This window comes from Ornithorhynchus anatinus, chromosome 13, assembly GCF_004115215.2.
Source record: "Ornithorhynchus anatinus isolate Pmale09 chromosome 13, mOrnAna1.pri.v4, whole genome shotgun sequence".
NCBI classification, from domain to species: domain Eukaryota; kingdom Metazoa; phylum Chordata; class Mammalia; order Monotremata; family Ornithorhynchidae; genus Ornithorhynchus; species Ornithorhynchus anatinus.
The window spans coordinates 23,424,129-23,443,607 of NC_041740.1; the positions used below are offsets into that span (position 1 = coordinate 23,424,129).

Genomic DNA, 19,479 nt, shown 5'->3' on the forward strand with positions numbered 1-19,479 from the left:
GGGAGTCAGCCGAGGGCTCGTCCCCCGTCCCCCGTCCCCCCCCCCCAGCCTCACTGGTTCCGACGGGTCGGTATCTAGGTATTTTAAAGGTACGAGGCCAGGCCGGTTCAGTCCGTTTCTTCGGTTTTTCCGGAGCATTCCAAGGGATTTATTTGGCCGACCCTCCATCTCCGTTTCTTTTGCAATAAACTTGGAGCTTTTCCAGGGGGAGGCAGAAGTTTACTCCTAAGGATCCCCAGATTTCCTAGCGTTTAACTCTTGCGAATCATTCCTCTCTCTCGGCTGAGTGGAGCCAGGAGCCCCTTGCAAAAACTGGAAGCCTGCTCTCTGGTCCCGGGCTCTGGGGGAGCTTGTTGACTTTAGAATTCAGTGCCCCTTTTGGTATGTTAAAAGTCGGAACTGGTTGAGCCTGTCGACCTTGGGGGCTGAAGGAGGCCCCTTTGTTTGTTCAGGTTGGGTCTCCTTTGGGAGTGGGGAGGGTTGGGGGATGGGGAAAGGCAGGAGACGGGGGGGAGGGGAAAGGAGGAGGGAGACGGGAGAGGGGGGAAGGATGCAGAGGCCAGCGGGGACTTTGTCCCTTTGCCTGTTGTCGAGATGCCCGGAGGTGGGGCGTTACTATTAGATTATTATTAGTAGTAGTAGTAGTAGTAGTAGAATTACTCTTCTCTCTCTGCGTTCCTCTGGTGTGCTGAAACAAGGAATGTTCGTTTCCCCGCCGAGGGAAATTGTGTCTCCGGGCTCGGGGCTCTCCCGGAGCCGAGGCTCCGCGGGACTTTGGCTTCTTCGCTTGGCCGGAGACGTTTCGATTTTTCTCCTACGTCCTATTTCCCTAAACCGAGTCCCGGGGCGCAGCAGACCCATCTGGCCCGTCGGTCCGCCACGGGATCGTCCGTCGGGACCCCCAGCGGGTCGGCAGCGGGTAACGGTGGCCCCCGTTCTGTGCCGATGACAAACGCCCCCGTTCTTTGCCTTCGCCGAGCGCGGGACCTCGCAGGTCCGTGGGAAGTTGTCTTGGGAAGGCTCTCCCCAGCTGTTCGTGTTTACGTTAGAGTTCCTTGATCTCCCGTCCCCTCCCCCCCCGCCCCCGCAGGTTTGGAGAACGTGACCATTCAGCTGGACCTGGAAGCGGAATTCCATTTCACTCACCTCATCATGACCTTCAAGGTAAGGAATCGATCCAAGGCCGGGACACCACGGGGCGACTCATTCTCCCTTCTGAAAGAATGACTCCCCCCGGAACCCGACGGAGGCCGGTGGAAGTAATCGAAGTAGAACAATCGATCGGTGGTATCTATTAAGCGCGGAGTGTGCGCGGAGTACTGCGTGAAGCCCCTGGGGGAGGGCGATGGAAGCAGACGCGTTGCCTGCTCACAACCAGTAGGTAGTCTAAAAGGGGAGACGGGCATTAATACGATTAAATGATTTACGGATGGGTGCTGGGGGGCCGAGGGTGGGGTGACTACGAAAGGCCCAAAGACTAGACAGATGAGGTCGAAAGGAGAGGGGCGGGGGGGAACGGGGGCTCAAGCAGGGGAATCGCTCGTTTCCCTGGTCGCACAGCAGACAGAGTGGTGCTCTGACCCCCCCCGGGCTCGTGTCTTTCCACCAGGCCATGCCTCGAGCCGAGGCGCTAAACGAAGAACTGGGTCGGAAAGAGTTATCTGGGTCAGGCGGTTCGGCTGCACCTTTTCCCGGATGAGCCTAAACCCCAGTGAAACCTCTGGAGCTGACTTTCTCGTTGCTCGGGTTTCATCGCAGCGTTGGGCCTGGCGGAAGAAGAGGAAGCACGGTCTACTTTTCGAAAATTCTAGACTTCTGTTAGGCGTATTTACGAGTTCCTTTAAAAATAGACGTCTGCGGGGCTTCGTAACATTTCCCTTGGAAATGTAAAATATTTCCAAGAGAAAGTAACATCTGTACACAATGTGCCTTTTGTCTCGCTTCGAAACAGCTGTCTGGAAATTGCCGGATTCGAGCGCATTGCATTGTACTGACGACGACTTAAGTACAGTTACCCTTGCGGTTGCGATCGGTTTTGAGAGTTGGTCGGCTGTAGCTCCAGATGAAGCCGGAACCTATTTAAGAGGAAAAAACCGCTTTCGTCGATCCCTTTTCCCGACGCAGTCGAGTATTCCGTAGCGGGACATTCGGCTGCCCGATTCTTAACTTACTCGAAAAGCGTAGGGAGCCTACGTTATCCCGTCGTAATGTTTTGTCTCTTCGGGATCTCAGACGCTGGCTTTTTAAAAAAAAAAAAGACACGCAGGGTCTTCATTACGTTTACGGTGGGGGGGGGGGGAAGAGGCACTGAAAGACGTCTAGCGGTCGTTTTTCTTTTTCGGTCATTTTGTCAAACCCCGTTTATAACAGTAAAATGGACCCGTTCGGTGCAGGCTAAAATTACCTTTCCAGACGCTGGACCACCGGCAAGGGGTGGTTTGAAGGCTTTCCGGAAAGTCAGTCGACGATCGGCAAACCCTCCCGGCCGACAGGGTAGGGGGCCGCCGGGGGGTAACGGCTAGAGCGCGGGCTCGGGAGTCGGAAGGTCGTGGGTTCCGATCCCAGCTCTGCCACCTGCCTGCCGTGTGTCCTCGGACGGGTCACTTTACCTCTCTGGGCCTCGGTTATAAAGTGGGGATTGAAGGGGCGGGGACCGCGTCCCGCCCAATACGCTCGTGTCCGCCCCAGTGCTTAGTACAGAGTGAGCACTTAACAGTCACCGCAGTTGTTATGACATCTCGGAAGCGTGAGCCGGCATCCTCGGACAGAGAAGACGCGTCTAGGCACGATAGCCCCGTGGCACTCAGTACGGTGCCCCGGGGTCGGTCTTCCCTCGGGCCGCAGAGCGCTTTCCAGTCCTTCGGGACTCTGCGCCGGATGCCGAAGGTCCTTGGCCATTTCCGGGGCTGCGCTCCCATCTTTCTCTTCGTTCCGTTTTTTAACGGGATTTGTTAAGCGCTGACTACGTGCCGGGCCCCGTACCGAGTGCTGGGATAGATGCGGCTGGAACCGGTCCGTGTCCCACGTTGGACATTTTACAGACGAGGTGACTGAGGCACAGAGACGTGAAGGGACCCGCTCAAGGTCCCACGGCAGAGACGTGGCAGAGCCGGGGTTGGAACCCGGGGCCTCCGGCTCCCGGGCCCGTGCTCTCTCCACGGGGCCAGCTGCTCGCCCGGCCCAGGAAGGTGGCGCCCGGATTGGGGCCGGCGTCCTGTGGCTACTGGGAGCCCCGCGTGGGCCGACCCGTGGCCGTCCTCCCCAGCGCCTAGAACGGTGCTTTGCACGTGTCCGTGGTGTCGCGGCGGGTCAGAGACGACCCGACGGCATAAGACGAGACAAGTAGGCCCGATCCCCGCCCTCCAGAAGCCTACGGTCTAGAGGGGAGTTGCGATGGGCGTGACGGCGGGGCTGTTGAGGTCCGCTATCTTCTGGAGGAGCTTCGATGTATAGCTCTACCCTTTGAGGGGTGATTAGCTGCCCCCCCGGCGCCGTCCCCCGGCGTGACCCGCGACCTCTGTTCCCTTCAGACGTTCCGCCCGGCGGCCATGTTAATCGAGAGGTCGTCCGACTTCGGGGAGACTTGGGAGGTTTACAGGTACTTCGCTTACGACTGCGAGAGCTCCTTCCCCGGCGTGTCCACGGGCCCGATGAAGAAGGTGGATGACGTCATCTGCGATAACCGGTATTCCGACATCGAACCTTCAACCGAGGGAGAGGTCAGCGCCGTCGTTTTTCCGGCGGTACCCCGGGTGGGTCGGCGATACGAGGCCGACTCTTCCGGGCGGCCGGGAGTCGCTCACCGCGGGTCTCTGCCGTCTCGTCGTTCAGGTGATCTTCCGGGCGTTAGATCCTGCTTTCAGAATAGAAGATCCTTACAGTCCAAGGATCCAAAGTAAGTATACGGTCCGGACGCGCCGGACGGTAATTGGTAACCGGCCAGGTAGCCCGTCTGCAGACGGATGGCTTTTCGGGGTTGAACGAGTTATGGAAATGTCCCGGAATTGCAGTCGTTTATCACGGTACAGACGTTCTGATTTGATACAGGTACTGCATACGTGTTCCGATTTATATAAAATTATCACCATGTATGCTTTTATAAGCGTAGTCGTATTCACCTAGGCGCTCCTGTACTCAACCCTTGCTCCCTCTGGCACGTGCGCTCGCTCACACGTGTCCCCGCTGGCGCACGTGCCCCTGTTCGTTCACACGCGCCCCCGCCCGTTGGCTCGGGCCGCGGAGAGGCGACCGGTCGGGGGGGGGGCCCGGCGGGACCGGCGGAGACCAGGGGAAACTGGGCCAGGAGCAGGGGTTGGGGAGGCGGCGGGGGGCGGTGGGACCGGGAGAGGGGTCGATCTTTTCTTCCTTCCCCCCTCTGAAGCGGTTAGGGGGCCGGGAAATCTCGGAACCCGAAGGTGTAGATTTGTTCCTGGCCCTTGAAATGCATCCCGGGGAGTCGTCTGGGTTTTCTGCCCGCGAAGCTTGGACGCGGGCCAGAGTCCCGCCCTCCTCTCTTCCACTTTCCACCCTCCTTCTCCAGCCCGGGGGCAAGTACCGCCCCCCCCCCCCCCCCCCCCGGCTGTGGATCCGGGCACTTTATCCCAATCCCGGGAAGCGTAGAAGATTCGGCAGAGTCGCCCGTTGGGCCCGGGCGCGGGACCGGGAGACCCCGACGGGACCGAGGCCGGCGGTCTGGGGTTGGGTCGCCCGCCGGCCTGGGCGTCGGGGACCTCTCAGACTCAAAGCGTGGGAGACGTTTCCTCCCCACCCCGGCCCCGGACGGGACCGTCGCGGGCATGTCGGCTCGGGGCCGGCGGCTCCGATTCGTCTTTCGATTCTCCTGTTCGACTCTAAAACCCCGGGGGAGAGGAGCGCGTGGGGCCGGAGCCTAGTGAACGACCCCGTCGTGGAGACGCTCCGTTTCCTGCCGCCCCCACGTCCCCGCCCCGACGCCCGCCGTCGCGGGGGGTCCCCGGGCTTGGAACGGGCCTGGGGGAGCTGAGTCCGACGGGCTTCCCCTCCTCTCCCGCGGCCGCCCACGGATGCTCCGGGAGCCACGCTCCCCCGAGGGAGTTGCGGCGGCCCGAAGGGGCGGACCGGCCGGCCCTCCCGCCCCCCGCCCCCGGGCCCCCGCTGACCCCTCTGGGACCGTTCCGCCGGGAACTGCGGGAAAGCCCGTGTCCCGGTGCCCGGCAAACCGGCCGGGGCGCCGCGCCAGCCCCTCTCCCTCGAGAACGCTCCGAGGCGCAGGGCGGCCCCCGGCAGACGGCGAGGCCTGGGGGATAGAACCCGGGCCCGGGAGTCACGAGGACCTGGGTTCTAATCCTGGCTCCGCCACTCGTCTGCGGCGTGACCCCGGGCGAGTCACCTCACCTCTGTGCCTCAGTTACCTCAGCTGTAACGTGGGGATCGAGACGGCGAACCCCGCGTGGGACAGGGACTGAACTCCTATCTCCCCCGGCGCTCAGTAGAGTGCTCGGCCCACGGTGGGCGCTTCGCAAACACCGCGGTCAGAGGAACGCGGGACGGGCCGTCTCGGGGGCCGGCGACCCCCCCCGTGGCGGTGGGGTCCCGGCGCCCTCGGGCCGAGCCCCGTTCCCTCGGCCCGAGGGGCAGGAGGGTCTGGAGCGTTCCCTCCCCCCCCCACCCGCCCCGGGCCGCTGGAGAAGCGAGAGGCCGGAAAAGGGCAGGGGAGAGCGCGCCGGGGGGGCAGAAGAGACGGGGATGGGAGGAGGGAAAGAGCGCGGGAGGAACGGCCCGCCTCGTAACTTCGGAAGCCCCGGCCTCCGATTCCGAAAGGAGATCACGGCGGAGAGGAGCCCCGGCCGCCGCCCCGAGCGAGCGGAAGGCGGCACCGCGGGTGACGACCGCGGCGTAATTAACCGTCCCCGGGCACGAAACCTCTCGCCCTTCTGCCCGGTCTTTCAGATCTGCTGAAGATCACCAACTTGAGAATCAAGTTTGTCAAACTGCACACCCTGGGAGACAACCTCCTGGACTCCCGAATGGAGATCCGGGAGAAGTACTATTACGCGATCTACGACATGGTGGTTCGAGGAAACTGTTTCTGCTACGGCCACGCCGGGGAGTGCGCCCCAGTGGACGACGCCACGGAAGACGTCGAAGGGATGGTAAACGCTCGCTCTTCTCTCTTGCGGGGCTCACCGTCGGGTCCCCCCCCCCCTCCTCTCCATCCGGGCTTCTGAGCCCGGGTCGGTCCGAGCCTTAAACTCTCCGGGCCGTGAACCCGTATCGCGTACGACCCGGCGACGGTTCCCGTCGCCGCCGGAACCGCCGGGCCCGACGTCGTGCGCAGCTCTGGGCCGAGCCGCCTGAGCCGACTGTCGACAGTATCTCGCGGGGGCTCGCTCGCGTGCAGAGCACCGTCCCGAGCACGGGGGAGGATAGAGTGCAGTTGGGTTGGTAGGCGTGATCCCCGGCCCCGAGGAGCTCACCGCCCGGCGGGTGGTTTCCCGAGACCTCCCGTGGACCGGGAGCCTACCGTTTGTTCGCCTCGGGCGAAGGGCGGTGATCCGGAGGGATGGGAGCACCAGATTCTTCGGGGGGGAGAGGAGGTTTAATCGGTGAAACGGGTCGCCGCGGGCGACCGCCGAAGCAGACGACGGCTCAGTCAGCGGGGCCCGGCCATCTGCGTAAATCACCTTCCCGTCCGGATTTCCGTTCGGGATGACCCACGGGCGTTATCGGATGCGGGGCGGAGAGCCGGGCGGAGGCCGCCCACTCGCCCGGCTCCATCGCCAGCTCCCCCCCCCCCCCCCCAGGCAGGGTTCCCGCGTGCTCCGGCCTGCCCGGGCTCCCCCGGCTCCCGCCTTGCCCCTCGCGGGGATCCCCCCCCCGCCCCCGCCGCTCGACTGGTTTTCCAACTCTCCTCCAGGTGCACGGACACTGCATGTGCAAGCACAATACCAAAGGCTTAAACTGCGAGCTCTGCCAGGACTTCCACCACGATCTGCCCTGGCGGCCGGCGGAAGGCCGCAACAGCAACGCCTGCAAAAGTGAGCGGCGACGGCCCGGCCGGCCCTCGTCGGGAACCGGCCCGGCGCGCGCCGACGTTCCCGCGGAAGCGGTTCGCCGGCGGCCGGCCCGTGCTCGCCCCCCCCCCCCCGGGGGGTCCGGCGGCCCGGAGGCCGTCCGTCGGGATTCGGCTCTGAGCCCGCTGGCGTTTGCGCGGGCGCCCCCGGGTGGGCCCGGCGGAACGCAGATGCGAATGAACGCCTCTCGGGTTCGGTCCGGGGATCGGCTGAATGGCCCGGGGAGCCGCGGTTCCAAAATCCCTGTTTTGGGGAAGGGGGGAGACGGCGGGGTTACCGGGCTGCAGCGCGTATCCCAGACCCGGCCCTCTCCGGACCCTCTCTAATTCCCCCTCCGCCCTCCCCTCGCAGAGTGCAACTGCAACGGACACTCCGGCACGTGCCACTTCGACACGGCCGTGTACCTGGCGACGGGCAACGTCAGCGGCGGAGTGTGCGACGACTGCCGGCATAACACCGTGGGCCGCAACTGTGAGCAGTGCAAGCCTTTTTACTACCAGCATCCCGAGAGGGATATCCGGGACCCCAACATCTGTGAACGTAAGGAGGGGCGGGGCGCTCCGGGGTCTCCCCGGGGGGCCGACCTCCCCGGCCAGGTCCCCTCCGCCTCGAGGCGGGGGCTGCCGGGCCGGGTCCGCGCCGTCCCCGCGGCCTCCGGCTCCGACTCCGCGTGGCGCGGGTCTCGGGGAGCCGACGGCCGGGCCGCCCGGGAGAGGAGGGTCCGCCGGCTCGTCGCGGAGAGGGAACGGGACTGTCTTACTGCCGTGTTCGCTGTCGCTCCGGGCGAGGTGTAGCCTAGAGACCACGGCTCCGCTCCAGGTCGGGCGCCTTCAATCCCACTCCCTCCCGGGAGGGCTCGGCACACGACCGCCGGGCGCGGAGCGACCGAGCCCGGGCCGCCGACGCGGGCCAGGTTTTAGCGCGTCCTTTCATTTGCGCGATCCCGCCCCCCGCTGGCACGGTCAGCTCCCCTCGGGCCTCCCGCAGACGGTCCCCGACGTGCGACCGCCGTGTCCGTCGGGTCCCGCGGCTCCTCGCCGGCGGTCGAGCCCGAGGTCGGCCTCCTCTGTTCTCCGATGGGCCCCGCTCGTCGCTCTTAGCTGCTCCTCCGACGGTCCTCCCCCATCCACCGCCTTAGAGCCACGGTTCCCCCGAAACGCCGAGACACCGGGGCAACACGGGACGCCAGGGTCGATCCCAAGCTGCGATAAGGCGGGGGGCCGGGAGTGTCCCGAAGCGGCGGCGGCCGAAGAATTCCCCACGGGCTGCGGCGACTTTGACGTCGGGGAGGGGAGGGGGGCCGGTGTCAGCAGGACGTGGCGAGGGTTTAGAGATCCGTGGCGGAGAGGCCACGGGGGACGCGGCTCGGTTCCGAGCCGATCCGGAATCGGCGGCGTTCTCTCCGTCGACCGTTGCGTTCCCTCCGTCGGACAGGGTGTAGCTGCGACCCGGCCGGCTCGCGGAACGAAGGGATCTGCGACCGCTACACGGACTTCGCCGCCGGCCTCATTGCCGGCCAGTGTCGCTGTAAGCTGCACGTAGAGGGGGAGCGCTGCGATGCTTGCAGAGAAGGCTTTTACGGCTTAAGCCCCGACGATCCGGTTGGCTGCCAGCGTGAGTACGCCGCGGCGGCCTCGCCTCGGCCGGGGCGAAGCCTTGACCGGATGACCCGGGGCCGGGGTCCCCGAAGAGAGCGGCGGCTCGCTAGGCTCGAGGGAGGGGGTCCGGAAGGGTCGGGGGCTCGGATTTGTCAAACGGGAGCGGGCGGGTCGGATTCTCGGGGGCCGCTAGCCTGCTCCCCCCCCCCCCCCCGGCGTCGGCCTGGATGCTCCGGCTGGTGTCGTCGAAGGCAGCCTGGGAAATTCTCGGTCCTTCTGTCCCGTCTTTCAGCAGTCTGGCCACGTGAACGTGCCTCTGCTGTCCCTTCTCGTGGCTTTCCGATTCCCCCCCCCCCCCCCGAGGGCGAGGCGGAGGTGACTGGGAAGAGGGAGCTCCGGGGTCTGGGATCTTTTCCGGGGGGGTTTTATTTCCTTCCCCTCCCACACCCACGGTTCTAAATGACCGCCCGTCTGCCTGTTTTTCCTCTCTCGCTCCCGTGACGCAGCGTGTTCCTGCAACCCCCTGGGGACGGTTCCCGGTGGGAATCCCTGTGACTCGGAGACAGGACACTGTTACTGCAAGCGCCTCGTACGCGGGCGGCTCTGCGACCGGTGCCTGGTGGGTAGCCGCGGCCCCCCGGGCGGGAGGTCCCCCCGCCGCGGCGGAGGCTCTCTGGAACGGAGTCCGCCGGCGCCCGGCGCGTCGTCGGCGCCCGAGCCGTGGGTCCGGTCGGCCCTCCTCCTCCTCCGCTCCCTCCGATCCCCGTCGGCCGGGCCCGCGGTCGAGCAGACGGAGGGCGTCGTGGTCCCCGGCTACTTTCTCCTCTCCTCTCGGAGCGGGCCCATCTCCCAGCCGGGGGCCGATCCGAGCCGGGTCCATTCCCCTCGGCAACCCCAGGGCTCCGGCGGCGGGGCCCGGCCGGCCGCGCTCACCCGGCTCTCGTTTCCGTCCCGCAGCCCGAGCACTGGGGCTTGAGCAACGACCTAGACGGGTGCCGACCGTGCGACTGCGACTTGGGAGGGGCGCTCGGCAACAAGTAAGTGCGACGTCGGGCCCCCGGCCGGGGGGATTCGGCTCTCGCCCGGGTTCACGTCGCCCTGGATCCGTGGCATCGGATGCTTGGCGAGACGTGCCTCCTTCCCGGCCTCGTGGCCCCGTGAGGATGGAAGGCCGGGTCTCGGGAATTGACAGGGCGGGTGAGTCGGGGGGGACGTGTTCCCGGGAAGCACGTCGGAGCTTCCGGGAGGCTGCGTCTCGTCGGCGCGTCTTCCCGGGGTGGAGGCCGGGGCGCCGGCTGAGAAGCGGTCGTAGGACCGGCTGGAGGACAAACGGAGGTGGTTTCTCGGCTCCCCCGGCCTCTCCGGGACCCCGCGGTCTCCCAGCGGTTCGGGAAACGCCTGCCGTCCGGCACTTTAGGCGGGGAGAAAGGGGACGTAACCTCCCAGGCTCACGCCCCTAGGAGACCTCCCTTGTCTACGCGCTGCTCTGGACGGTGGAGGATTAACCAGTCAATCGGCGGTGTTTACCGAGCCCTTCCCGTGCGGAGAGCGCTGTGCTGAATTCATTCATTCGGTCGTCTTTATTGAGCGCTTACCGCGTGCAGACCGAGGGCCTGGATTCGGCAGTAGAGAGAGACGGTCCCTGCCCCCAACGGGCTTCCGGTCCAGAAGGGGGGAGAGACGGACATCAGAACAAGGAAACGGGCATCAATACGAATGAACAGAATTACAGATAACGTCCGTATGCACGCAGGTGCCGTGGGGCGGGGAAGCGAGGGAGCTTTGGAGGGAGGGGGCGAGGCGCCGGGCGGCTCTGAAGCCAACGGTGAGGAGTGGATGTCAGGGGCCTGGGAGAGTCGGTAGACGCGAGCCCCGCCTACAAGGAGCGTTCAGTCGTCAGGAAGAGCCGGACGGTAAAGGAGACGATGGCGGAGCGGTCGTGGGGGGGGGAGTCCAGCTCGAGAACCCCACCCGCAGGCGGGGGAATTACTGTATTTAGCGAAGCGTCGTCGGAGGGGGAGAGTCGGGGGGGGGGGGGAGGGGGAGGGGATGGTTTATCCAAGCGGGAGATAAGCCGCTTTGACTACTGAAGAGAGAACCCGCGCGGCTCTCCCGGGCCCCCCTTTTGTTCAGCCGATCCCCGGAGCGACCGAGAACCTCCCGGGTCACGGTGGCCGGCTTTGTGATGCTCCCCGACCCCCTCAACCCCGGGCCGTCCGTCTCCTGACGGTGGGCTCTTAGTGACTAGAGCGCGGGCCGGGGAGTCGGAAGGACCCGGGTTCCGATCCCGCCACCTCCCTCCCGGCTGACCCGGGGCCGAGTCGCTTCACTTCTCTGGGCCTCGGTTACCTCGTCTTGGAAAACGGGGATTGAAACCGGGAGCCCTCCACGGGCCGGGGACCGCGTCCAGCCCGGTTTGCCTGGATCTGCCCCAGTGCTTAGCGCAGCCCTCGAGGGATACCGTCGTCGTCGACGGTGAGGACGATCGTGGACCACCACCCCCCCCGTCTCTAGAGAGTTTTAAATACGTAATCGGTCGGCTCCTTTAGGCCGGGGGGGCGGGGGGGGGAGGGAGCCGGGCGCGGAGGCCCTTCCGGTCACGGGACGGGCAGTCGGTGTTGTCTCGGGAATGGGATTTCCTCGGGGTTTGGGCCGGGAGGCCCGGGAGCCGGAGGACCTCGAGGGGCCGACCCGAGGGGGAGGGAGGACGTCGGGAGAGGCCGGCTCCGTTCTGCTCCACCGAGCCTAAAACTAGTTCCGTCGCCGTGGGGCTGGGAGGCCCCTTCCTGTTCGTATTGGCCACGGACTGCGTTGAGGAGGAGAACGCGATTTCACCGGGGCGAACCAGCCCCCGCTCGGAGGGATTTTCCGGCACCTCAGCGCTCCCCCGCTGGCCTCCGCGGGAACGGGGAAGACCGGACACCAAGGCTACGGGGGCGGGGGATGTGGCTAGGCAAGTGACCGCTCGGGGAATCATCGACGGAAACCGGCGTGATCCGAACCTCCGTGATCCAAACGGTTATCCGGACTTGGGCCGGGCTGGATCGCCGCCCGACCCCGCCAGATCGTCTCGGCTCACTCGGCTCCGAACCGGATCCGATCATCCCTTCTCACCGCGTGCCCGGTTGGTTCCGGTCACTGGGTCTCCTCCGTCTGGCTTTCGGCCCGCCCGCCGGCCCTGCGCCCTCCCGGGACCCGGCGTTCGAAGAGGGGCGGCGGGGCGTGGGGGAGAGAGCGTGAGCCTGGGAGTCAGAGGCCCCGGGTTCTGATCCTAGCTCCGCCGCCCGTCTGCCGCGTGGCCTCGGGGAAGTCACTCGGCCTTCCCGCGCCTCCGTAAAATCGAGACCGTGAGCCCCGCGGTGGACTGCGTCCGACCTGATCAGCTCGCATCTCCCCCCGGCGCTCGATACGGCGCCCGGCACGTAGTTAGCGCTCCACCGGTCCATGTTAAAAAAAAGAAAAAAAAAAATGGCGGCCGTAGACAGGGCAGGTTCGAGAGGTCGCCTCGGAGCCTTTCTCCGACTCGGTCCGTTGGCCCCGGGGGGGAGCGGGTGGGCGGATCCCGTTGTCTTTCCCCGGGCGGATGACGTCGTGGACGTCGGCCACCTGGGGGACTCGGGGTAGACTCGCATCCGTTCGGACGAGGCTCCTCGCTTGGGCTTCCGTTGTCCGGGCGGCCGGAGGAGGGGCCGGGAGTCGCCGTGGTGGGCGGGCGAGGCCAAGAGAGGCCTCTCTCCTAACTGGAACGCGCTTCCGCGTCCTGGGAACTGGCGAAGCGGTGCCAAGAGTTCCTGTTCCTTGAAGGAGATAAGCCACCCGTGGGGACTCAGAGCGGGCGCGCAGCTGGACGGGCGGCTGCCGCCGCGGGGCCGGGGGTGGGGAGGGAGCGGCCGGGGCTCCGCTGAGGGGGCCGGCGTTGGAAGCCCCCCCCCCCCGTCATCCGAGTGCTTCCGTGGGTGACAGAGGGGAAGGTGGGGCCGGGCCCCGGTCCCGGTCGGGTGCGGAGAGGAGGCCGGTGTCGGGGGTGGTCGGGAATCCGTCGTCCCCGTTTGACCGGACGCGCCGTGGGCATTCCCTCCGCGGGCGCACGTGCTGCTTCTCTCCGGGAGGCCCCGCCTACCCTCTTGCCTCCCGCTGCACCGCCGCCCGTCTGAACGTCGAAGGGAGGAGACCCGGGCGGGACGCGGTCAGCGGGGACCCTGATTCGGAGGGGACGGTCCCCGACCGCTCCGGGCCTGCGGCTTAGCGAAGCCGCCTTCCTCCTGCCGTTTCAGCTGCTCGGCCGAGACGGGCCAGTGCCCGTGCCGGCCTCATACGATCGGCCGCCAGTGCGACCGCGTGGAGTCCGGCTACTACTTCGCCGCGCTGGACCACTACATCTACGAGGCGGAGGAAGCCCACCTGGGCCCGGTGAGTTCGGGAGGAAATCGGGGGACCCCGGGGCCCTGGGCCGAGAAGCGTTGGTTCGGACGTTGGGCTGCACCGGCCGAGCGCTTGCCGCGTATTGAGCGCTCGGGAGAGGACGCGACAGCTGGCCGAGCGGAACGGGAGGACGCCCAACGGGGCGGGGACCCGAGCGCGGGCGGACGGGCGGCTCTTTCCCTGGGTCGTCGGGCGGCTCCCCTCCCCCCGCGGACGGAGGCCGGAGCGTTGACCCCGTCTCGGCGCGGGAGGGTCGGGGGTTCGAAGCGGGACCGGCGGGGATCTAGAGGATCGGCTTTGCCTCGAGAGAGAACTGGGATCTCTCCCGACTCTCCGTCCCCGGCCTTCTGGGGGCCGCCCCCGGCGGCCCAGGCCCCGACCCCAATCCCGACCTCGCCCCCCCCCCTTGCAGGGAGTCAGTCTGGTGGAGCGGGAGTACGCGCGGGACCGGACTCCGTCCTGGACCGGCTCGGGGTTCGTCAGGGTCCCCGAAGGCGCCTACCTGGAGTTTTTCGTCGACGACATCCCCTACTCCACGGAATACGACGTGCTCGTCCGCTACGAGCCTCAGGTAAAGGCCCCGGGGCCTCGGTCGACCGGCGGGACCGGTGTCTACCGCCCGTCGCGACCTGCGCCGACGGCCCCTCTCTCCGCTCAGCTGCCGGACCGCTGGGAGAAGGCCGTCGTCACCGTCCAGCGAGCCGGCGAGATCCCCGCCGGCAGCCGGTGCGGGAACACCGTCCCTGACGACGACAATCAAGCGGTGTCGCTGTCGCCGGGGTCCAGGTGGGTCGACCCGCCGGGGTCCCGGCCCGTGGGTCTCCGCCGGGGGCTCGGCCGGACGCTCTCCCGAGGATCCGGGCCGGGGTCCGCGCCGGGGGCTCGGCCGGTTTCTCCGCCGCCCCGCGCCACGTTCTCGCCCCGCGTATCGAGAGGTGCCTCCCCGCCGCGCTTGGCGTCCCGTCTCGCTCGGCCGTAGGGCACCCGGAAGGCACGATGCCGACCGCTAGAGCGGTCCCCCCACCCCCCCCCCCCCCCACCCCCGAGAGGCCTCCGCGTTCTGACCGGGGGCCCCGGGTCCCGTGTCGGGCTGCAGGTACGTGGTCCTCCCCCGGCCCGTGTGCTTCGAGAAGGGCCTGAACTACACCGTGCGGCTCGAACTGCCCCAGTACACGTCGCTGGAGGGCGGCGTCCAGAGCCCCTACACGCTCGTCGACTCGGTAGGTGACCGAGCGCGCACCGCGGGTGAGAAACCTGAGCTCTCCCTTCCCTCGAGCGACCGTCGTGGTGGCATCCAAGCGCCCTCCCTGTGCCGAGCGCCGCGCCGGGAGCCGGGGCCGCGTCACGGCGCAGTCGGATCGGGTTCAGCCCATCCAAGAGGAGAAGCGGGTTCGTCGCTAGACCGTCAGCCTGACGCGGGCAGGGAGCGGAGGCCGTTCACTGTCACGTCGCGCCGTCCGAAGGGCTTGGCGCGGTGTTCTGCACGTAGCGTGCGGTTAATCAGTGCGATCGGAAGAGGCGGACGGGCTACAGAGAGCCCGGTATCTTTTTCGGCCGGTTCACGCGTCGGATGGGTGGCTCGGTGGAAGGAGCCCGGGCTTGGGAGTCAAAGGTCAGGGGTTCGAATCCCGGCTCTGCCACTCCTCAGCTGTGTGACCGTGGGCCGGTCACTTCGCTTCTCTGGGCCTCGGCGACCTCGTCTGTCGGGTGGGGCTGAAGACCGTGGAGCCTCACGTGGGGCGACCCGCCGACCCCGTATCTCCCCCAGCGCTCGGGACGGTGCCCCGCACAGAGCGAGCGCTCGACCGACGCCGACGTTATCATCATCCCGGGGGCCGGGGTTTTGGGGTTCTAGACCCCGGCGCCCGCCGAGGCGGGGCCTTTCCGAGGGTCGAGGGACAAGGGGGGCTGTGGGCGCCCGACCGCCCCTCGGCCTGGTCTGCCGGGGGATGTGGGAGTCCGCGTCTCTCCGGAAATCCCCGGCGCGGTCGGAAAGAAGAACGGATCCGTCGGTCGGTGGACGAAGCCGGCCTCCGTGTCGCCTCACCGAGGGAGCGTCCTCTTGCGAACCAAGGACGGCGGCAGCGTGCGTCCGGCGAGGCCGGGATCCGGGAAGCGAGGGGTCCCGCGCTCGCAACCCCCGGGGTCTGAAGCGAATGAGAAGCCGACAGTCGGGTTTCCCGGGCTCTCGGTCTTCCCTACGGCTGGTCTCGACAGGGAGAGGCAGAGCGGCGGAGCGGTTGGCGCCCGGGCCCGGGGATCCGAATGCCCTGCGTTCTAACCTCGGCCCCGTCACTCGTCTTCTGCGGGGCCTCGGGCGAGCCAGTCGGCCTTCCCGCGCCTCGGTTGCCTCGCCTGCGCGAAATGGGGATTGACAGCGTGGGCTCGGCGGGGGATCCGATCGGCCTGCATCCGCCCCCGGGGCTTAGAACGGCGCCTGGCGCGTCAGAAGCGCTTAACGGCTGCCACTGTTATCGTTAATAATACTCATTCTTAATTATGAGGGATTCAATTAGGGTGAGCATGGAGCAGTTCCCTGCCGGACGGGGTCGGGCTACGCTTTCCCGTAGTCCGGGAGCCGGACCCCCAGCGGACTGATGGGTCTCCCCTGCAATTCCCCACCTCCCCGTGGGACTCACGGCCTCCCCGCGCCGACTCCGCGCCTCCGGGAGTCGGGGGGGGATCCCGGCTCCCGGCCCAGGATCCGGGCCGCCTGCTCTGACCTCCTCCTCCGCTTCGCAGCTCGTGCTGATGCCCTACTGTAGATCGCTGGATATTTTCGCCGTCGGAGGTTCGGGCGACGGAGCGGTGACCAACGGCGCCTGGGAAACGTTCCAGAGATACCGGTGTTTGGAGAACAGCAGGAGCGTTGTGAAAACCCCTATGACGGACGTGTGCCGGAACATCATCTTCAGCATTTCCGCCCTGTTGCACCGGGCGGGTCTGGGTGAGTACGGACTCGATGCGCGTGACGTCCGGTGGTTGAGAGGAGAGCAGCCGTTCGCGTCCCCGGGGCCAGTTCTTTCTCTCAAATGAACCCGGGCCTGTGAGGCATCTGAGGGGACCCGATCCAGCACCTGGAAGGTCTGCGGTCGGTTCCCTGCGATAGCCGTGCGGACCTGGGGTCCGGGATTCGCACCCGTTTCCTCGCCGACCGACGGCCCCGGTGGTACCCAGAGATGCAGGTGAGGCTGAAAACCGTTAGTTTCATATCGGAGGCCATTAGCGTGGACTCGCGTCCGAGATCGGTCCCGTGCCGTCCTCCGGTTCCCCTCCATTCGCCGAGGCCGCGGCCCCTTCGGACATCTCCAGCCGGGCCGGGGAGAACCGTCCCCCCTTAGAGAAGCCGTGGCGTCTCGCCTCCGACAGGTCGCGTTCATCGATCCTAGTTATCGAGCGCTTACCGCGCGCCAAGCCCTGGGACGGGCACACGCCAGTCGGAAGCGGCACGGCCTGCCGTCGTCGTGAGCGCTTATTTATCCCCCGCTCAATCTGGGGGTTCGGCGGGTTCCCGCCTAGGCCCACAGCCCTGAATCCGGGGGCCGTAGTCGGCCTCGCCTCTGGATTCAGTGAGGCAGCTGAACGGGAGAATTTATAGAGCGCGCGGAGCCCTCTACTAGGCGGGAGAGTGAACTTAGAAGACCTGGCCCCACGGAGCTTTCGTCACAGCCCAGCCATCGCTCGATCAGCGTGGTGTTTCTCGAGCGCTTACTTGGTGCAGAGGGCTTTACTGAGTGCTCGGGAGAGTACGGTATGAGTGACGTTGGTAGACGCGTTCCTTGCCCGCAAGGCACTCACGGTCTAGAGGGGGGAGGCGGACGCTATTAGAAATAAATACGCCGAAGGTACGTACTTAAACGCCGCGGGGCTGGGTGTGGGCCGGCCGAATGGCGCAGATCCAAGGGCGGGCGCAACGCAGGAGTCGGTGGGAGAAGAGGAAATGAGGGCTTAGTCAGGGGAGGCCTCCTAGAGGAGACGGGCTTCGGATGAGGCCGAGAGCGACGGTCTGAGGCCGGGCTGCGGGCCGGCGGTTGGCGGAGGGAGAGACGAGATCGAGGTACAGGGAGAGGTTTGGCGCCGGAGGAGAAACCAGAGAGGTGAGGTGGGAGGGAGACCGAGTGCCTTCGGGCCGATTGGTAAAGAGCTTCCGTTGCACGGGCAACCCCGCGGGGAGACGGCGGAATTCCGGGTAGGGGAAGTAATCGAATGTTTGGACTGCGTAGAAGGTAGGCTACATGCCGTTAGAATAGCGAGCGCTTAGGCCACTTGAAAGGGCCCAGGCGGCGGCTGGGGAACTGGAGATGGGGAGATCAGGAAGTAAGCGGGGCAGACCTCCCGGAGGGGGTCTGAGTCCACGGCCCCCAGCCTCCTCTCCCCCGCTCCCGGAGCACCGATCTTTATATTCCATCGTTTCCTCTGTCTGCGATCCCCCCCCCCCCCCCCCCAGCCCCCCATCGTGGGCGAGGATCGCGATTACCGCCGCCGTTCTGTCCTCCCGAACGCTCCCTCGGTACGGTGGTCCGGTCGCGGAAATGCCCGGGAAATACCTCGAACGGATAGGGCTTCGAAGGGTCGGCGGGGAGTTGCGTTCCGGGCGGGGCGGAGGGGAGAAGCGAGAGGTCGGCGGAGGGAGAGAGCAGGGTGAGCCACGTGGAGCAAATGGAGCTAGTGATCGGTGAGTGATCCGCCGGTTCCGTCCCGTGGAATGACGCTGGGTCACCCCCTCTCCCCGTGAGCTCCGCTCTTCCCCGTCGGGCTCCCCCCGGACCGTCCGCCGGATGCCGTCCGTCCCCTCCCCCCCCCCCCCCCCCGGGCTCGTTTACGACCGGTCGATCCGTCGGCTCCGAAAAGATCCGTCGGGCACCGAATGCGAAGGCAGAAGAGCACCCGGAGTTCCAAATTCCCCGGCTTTGGAGCAAAGAGAATCCCGGAAAGTCCGGGGGAAAAAACGAGCGGGCGCCGAAGGGGATCCTGGGAAAGACCGGAGCGAGGGGGCGATGAAGCGGGAAAATCGGGGCGACCGCCCGGGTGAGACCAGAGGCCCAGAAGTGCGAAAGAAACGTATCCTGCGTCCTGAGTCGGAGCGCTGGGGTCGGATGGGGGCCTTCCCCGCTCTCCGGATGCTACGGGGGAAGAGGGAACAGTCGGGAGGAGAGGGGAGCGAGAGAGAGGAGGGTCCCTTGGGAGCGGGGGGCGTCCTCTGACCGTCCCGTCCTTCCTTTTGCCTTTCAGCTTGCCGCTGTGACCCACAGGGGTCACTGAGTTCCGTCTGTGACCCCAACGGAGGACAGTGCCGGTGCCGGCCCAACGTAGTTGGCCGAACGTGCGACCGGTGTGCCCCTGGCACGTTCGGGTTCGGCCCGAACGGATGCCGACGTGAGTCGCCGGGATGAACCACCCCCCCCCGCCCCCCGCCCCCCCCGCCCCGCCTTCGGTTTCCCACCGGCCCGGTTAAAAGAACTGATCGTCCTCCAAGCTCCCGAGGGATTGATATCGATCCCTTTATGGTGCCGGAATGGCTGTAAGAGGATCGATCGTACCTCGGTCACTGGCATCGCTCTGTGACTTCGGGGAGGTCGCTTCGCCTCCGTTGGGACTCGGCAGCGCCGTCTGTAAATCGGGGATAATTCTCCTCGCCTCCGGGATGTGAAGCGCGTCGGAAAACACGGTGCTGAGCAGACTCAGGAGGTGGTTCGTTTCTTAGAGACGAGTCGCTCCCCCGTCGCTCCCTCCGGACCCAGACCTGCCCCACAGCCGCTCTGTGCCGTTCCTTGTCCCGGTTTCGGGAGGGCGGGGCCGGAAGGGAAGGGAGGAAGCTTCACCCCCCCCCCCCCCCGTGTCCTTTGGCTTCTTTTAGCTTGCGAATGCCACGGGCAGGGGTCCGTCAACGCCTTCTGCGACCCCGTCACCGGCCAGTGCCCTTGCTTCCATGGCATCTACGGCCGGCAGTGCGACCGCTGCCTGCCCGGCTTCTGGGGGTTCCCGAGCTGCCAGCCGTGTCAGTGCAACGGTCACGCCGACGACTGCGACCCCACCTCGGGCGAGTGCCTGGGCTGCCTGGACCACACCTCCGGACACAACTGCGATCGGTGCGTCGGGGCCGCGCTCACCTCCTTGCGGCGCGAGGCGGGGGAAGATGGCGGGACGGCGGGGGGGGGAATCAAGTGACCAGAAGTTTTCTGGCCGTCCTGCCCCACCCACCGAGGGAGGGGAGGAAACGTTTCGGCGCTGGGCTCGCGGCTCGGAGTGAGGCCGAGGGGAGGGGAGGTCTGTTTCTTCACCGGTTTCGTAGACCCCCCCCCCCCCCCCCCAGATGCACTAGGGAAAAATGGCACTGGACGGAAGGGTCTCCCCTCCCGGGAACTCACACCCCCAGGCAGCGGCTCCGGGCCGCGACGTCTGCCCCT

General features: G+C 66.7%; 1 protein-coding gene across 1 annotated transcript in view; it reads left to right on the forward strand.

Annotated features, from left to right (window-relative positions):
- Window positions 1-19,479, forward strand: part of LAMB1 (laminin subunit beta 1) — a 44,422-nt gene that overhangs the window by 5,590 nt on the left and 19,353 nt on the right. The window contains exons 4-19 of the mRNA XM_029077530.2: window positions 1,091-1,164; window positions 3,531-3,719; window positions 3,832-3,895; window positions 5,929-6,131; window positions 6,896-7,016; window positions 7,404-7,592; window positions 8,487-8,666; window positions 9,157-9,269; window positions 9,608-9,687; window positions 12,925-13,060; window positions 13,485-13,643; window positions 13,731-13,858; window positions 14,169-14,292; window positions 15,815-16,019; window positions 18,305-18,448; window positions 18,930-19,161. Coding sequence (XP_028933363.1) covers window positions 1,091-1,164; window positions 3,531-3,719; window positions 3,832-3,895; window positions 5,929-6,131; window positions 6,896-7,016; window positions 7,404-7,592; window positions 8,487-8,666; window positions 9,157-9,269; window positions 9,608-9,687; window positions 12,925-13,060; window positions 13,485-13,643; window positions 13,731-13,858; window positions 14,169-14,292; window positions 15,815-16,019; window positions 18,305-18,448; window positions 18,930-19,161 — 2,341 coding nt within the window. The remainder of the gene's footprint in view (window positions 1-1,090; window positions 1,165-3,530; window positions 3,720-3,831; window positions 3,896-5,928; window positions 6,132-6,895; window positions 7,017-7,403; window positions 7,593-8,486; window positions 8,667-9,156; window positions 9,270-9,607; window positions 9,688-12,924; window positions 13,061-13,484; window positions 13,644-13,730; window positions 13,859-14,168; window positions 14,293-15,814; window positions 16,020-18,304; window positions 18,449-18,929; window positions 19,162-19,479) is intronic.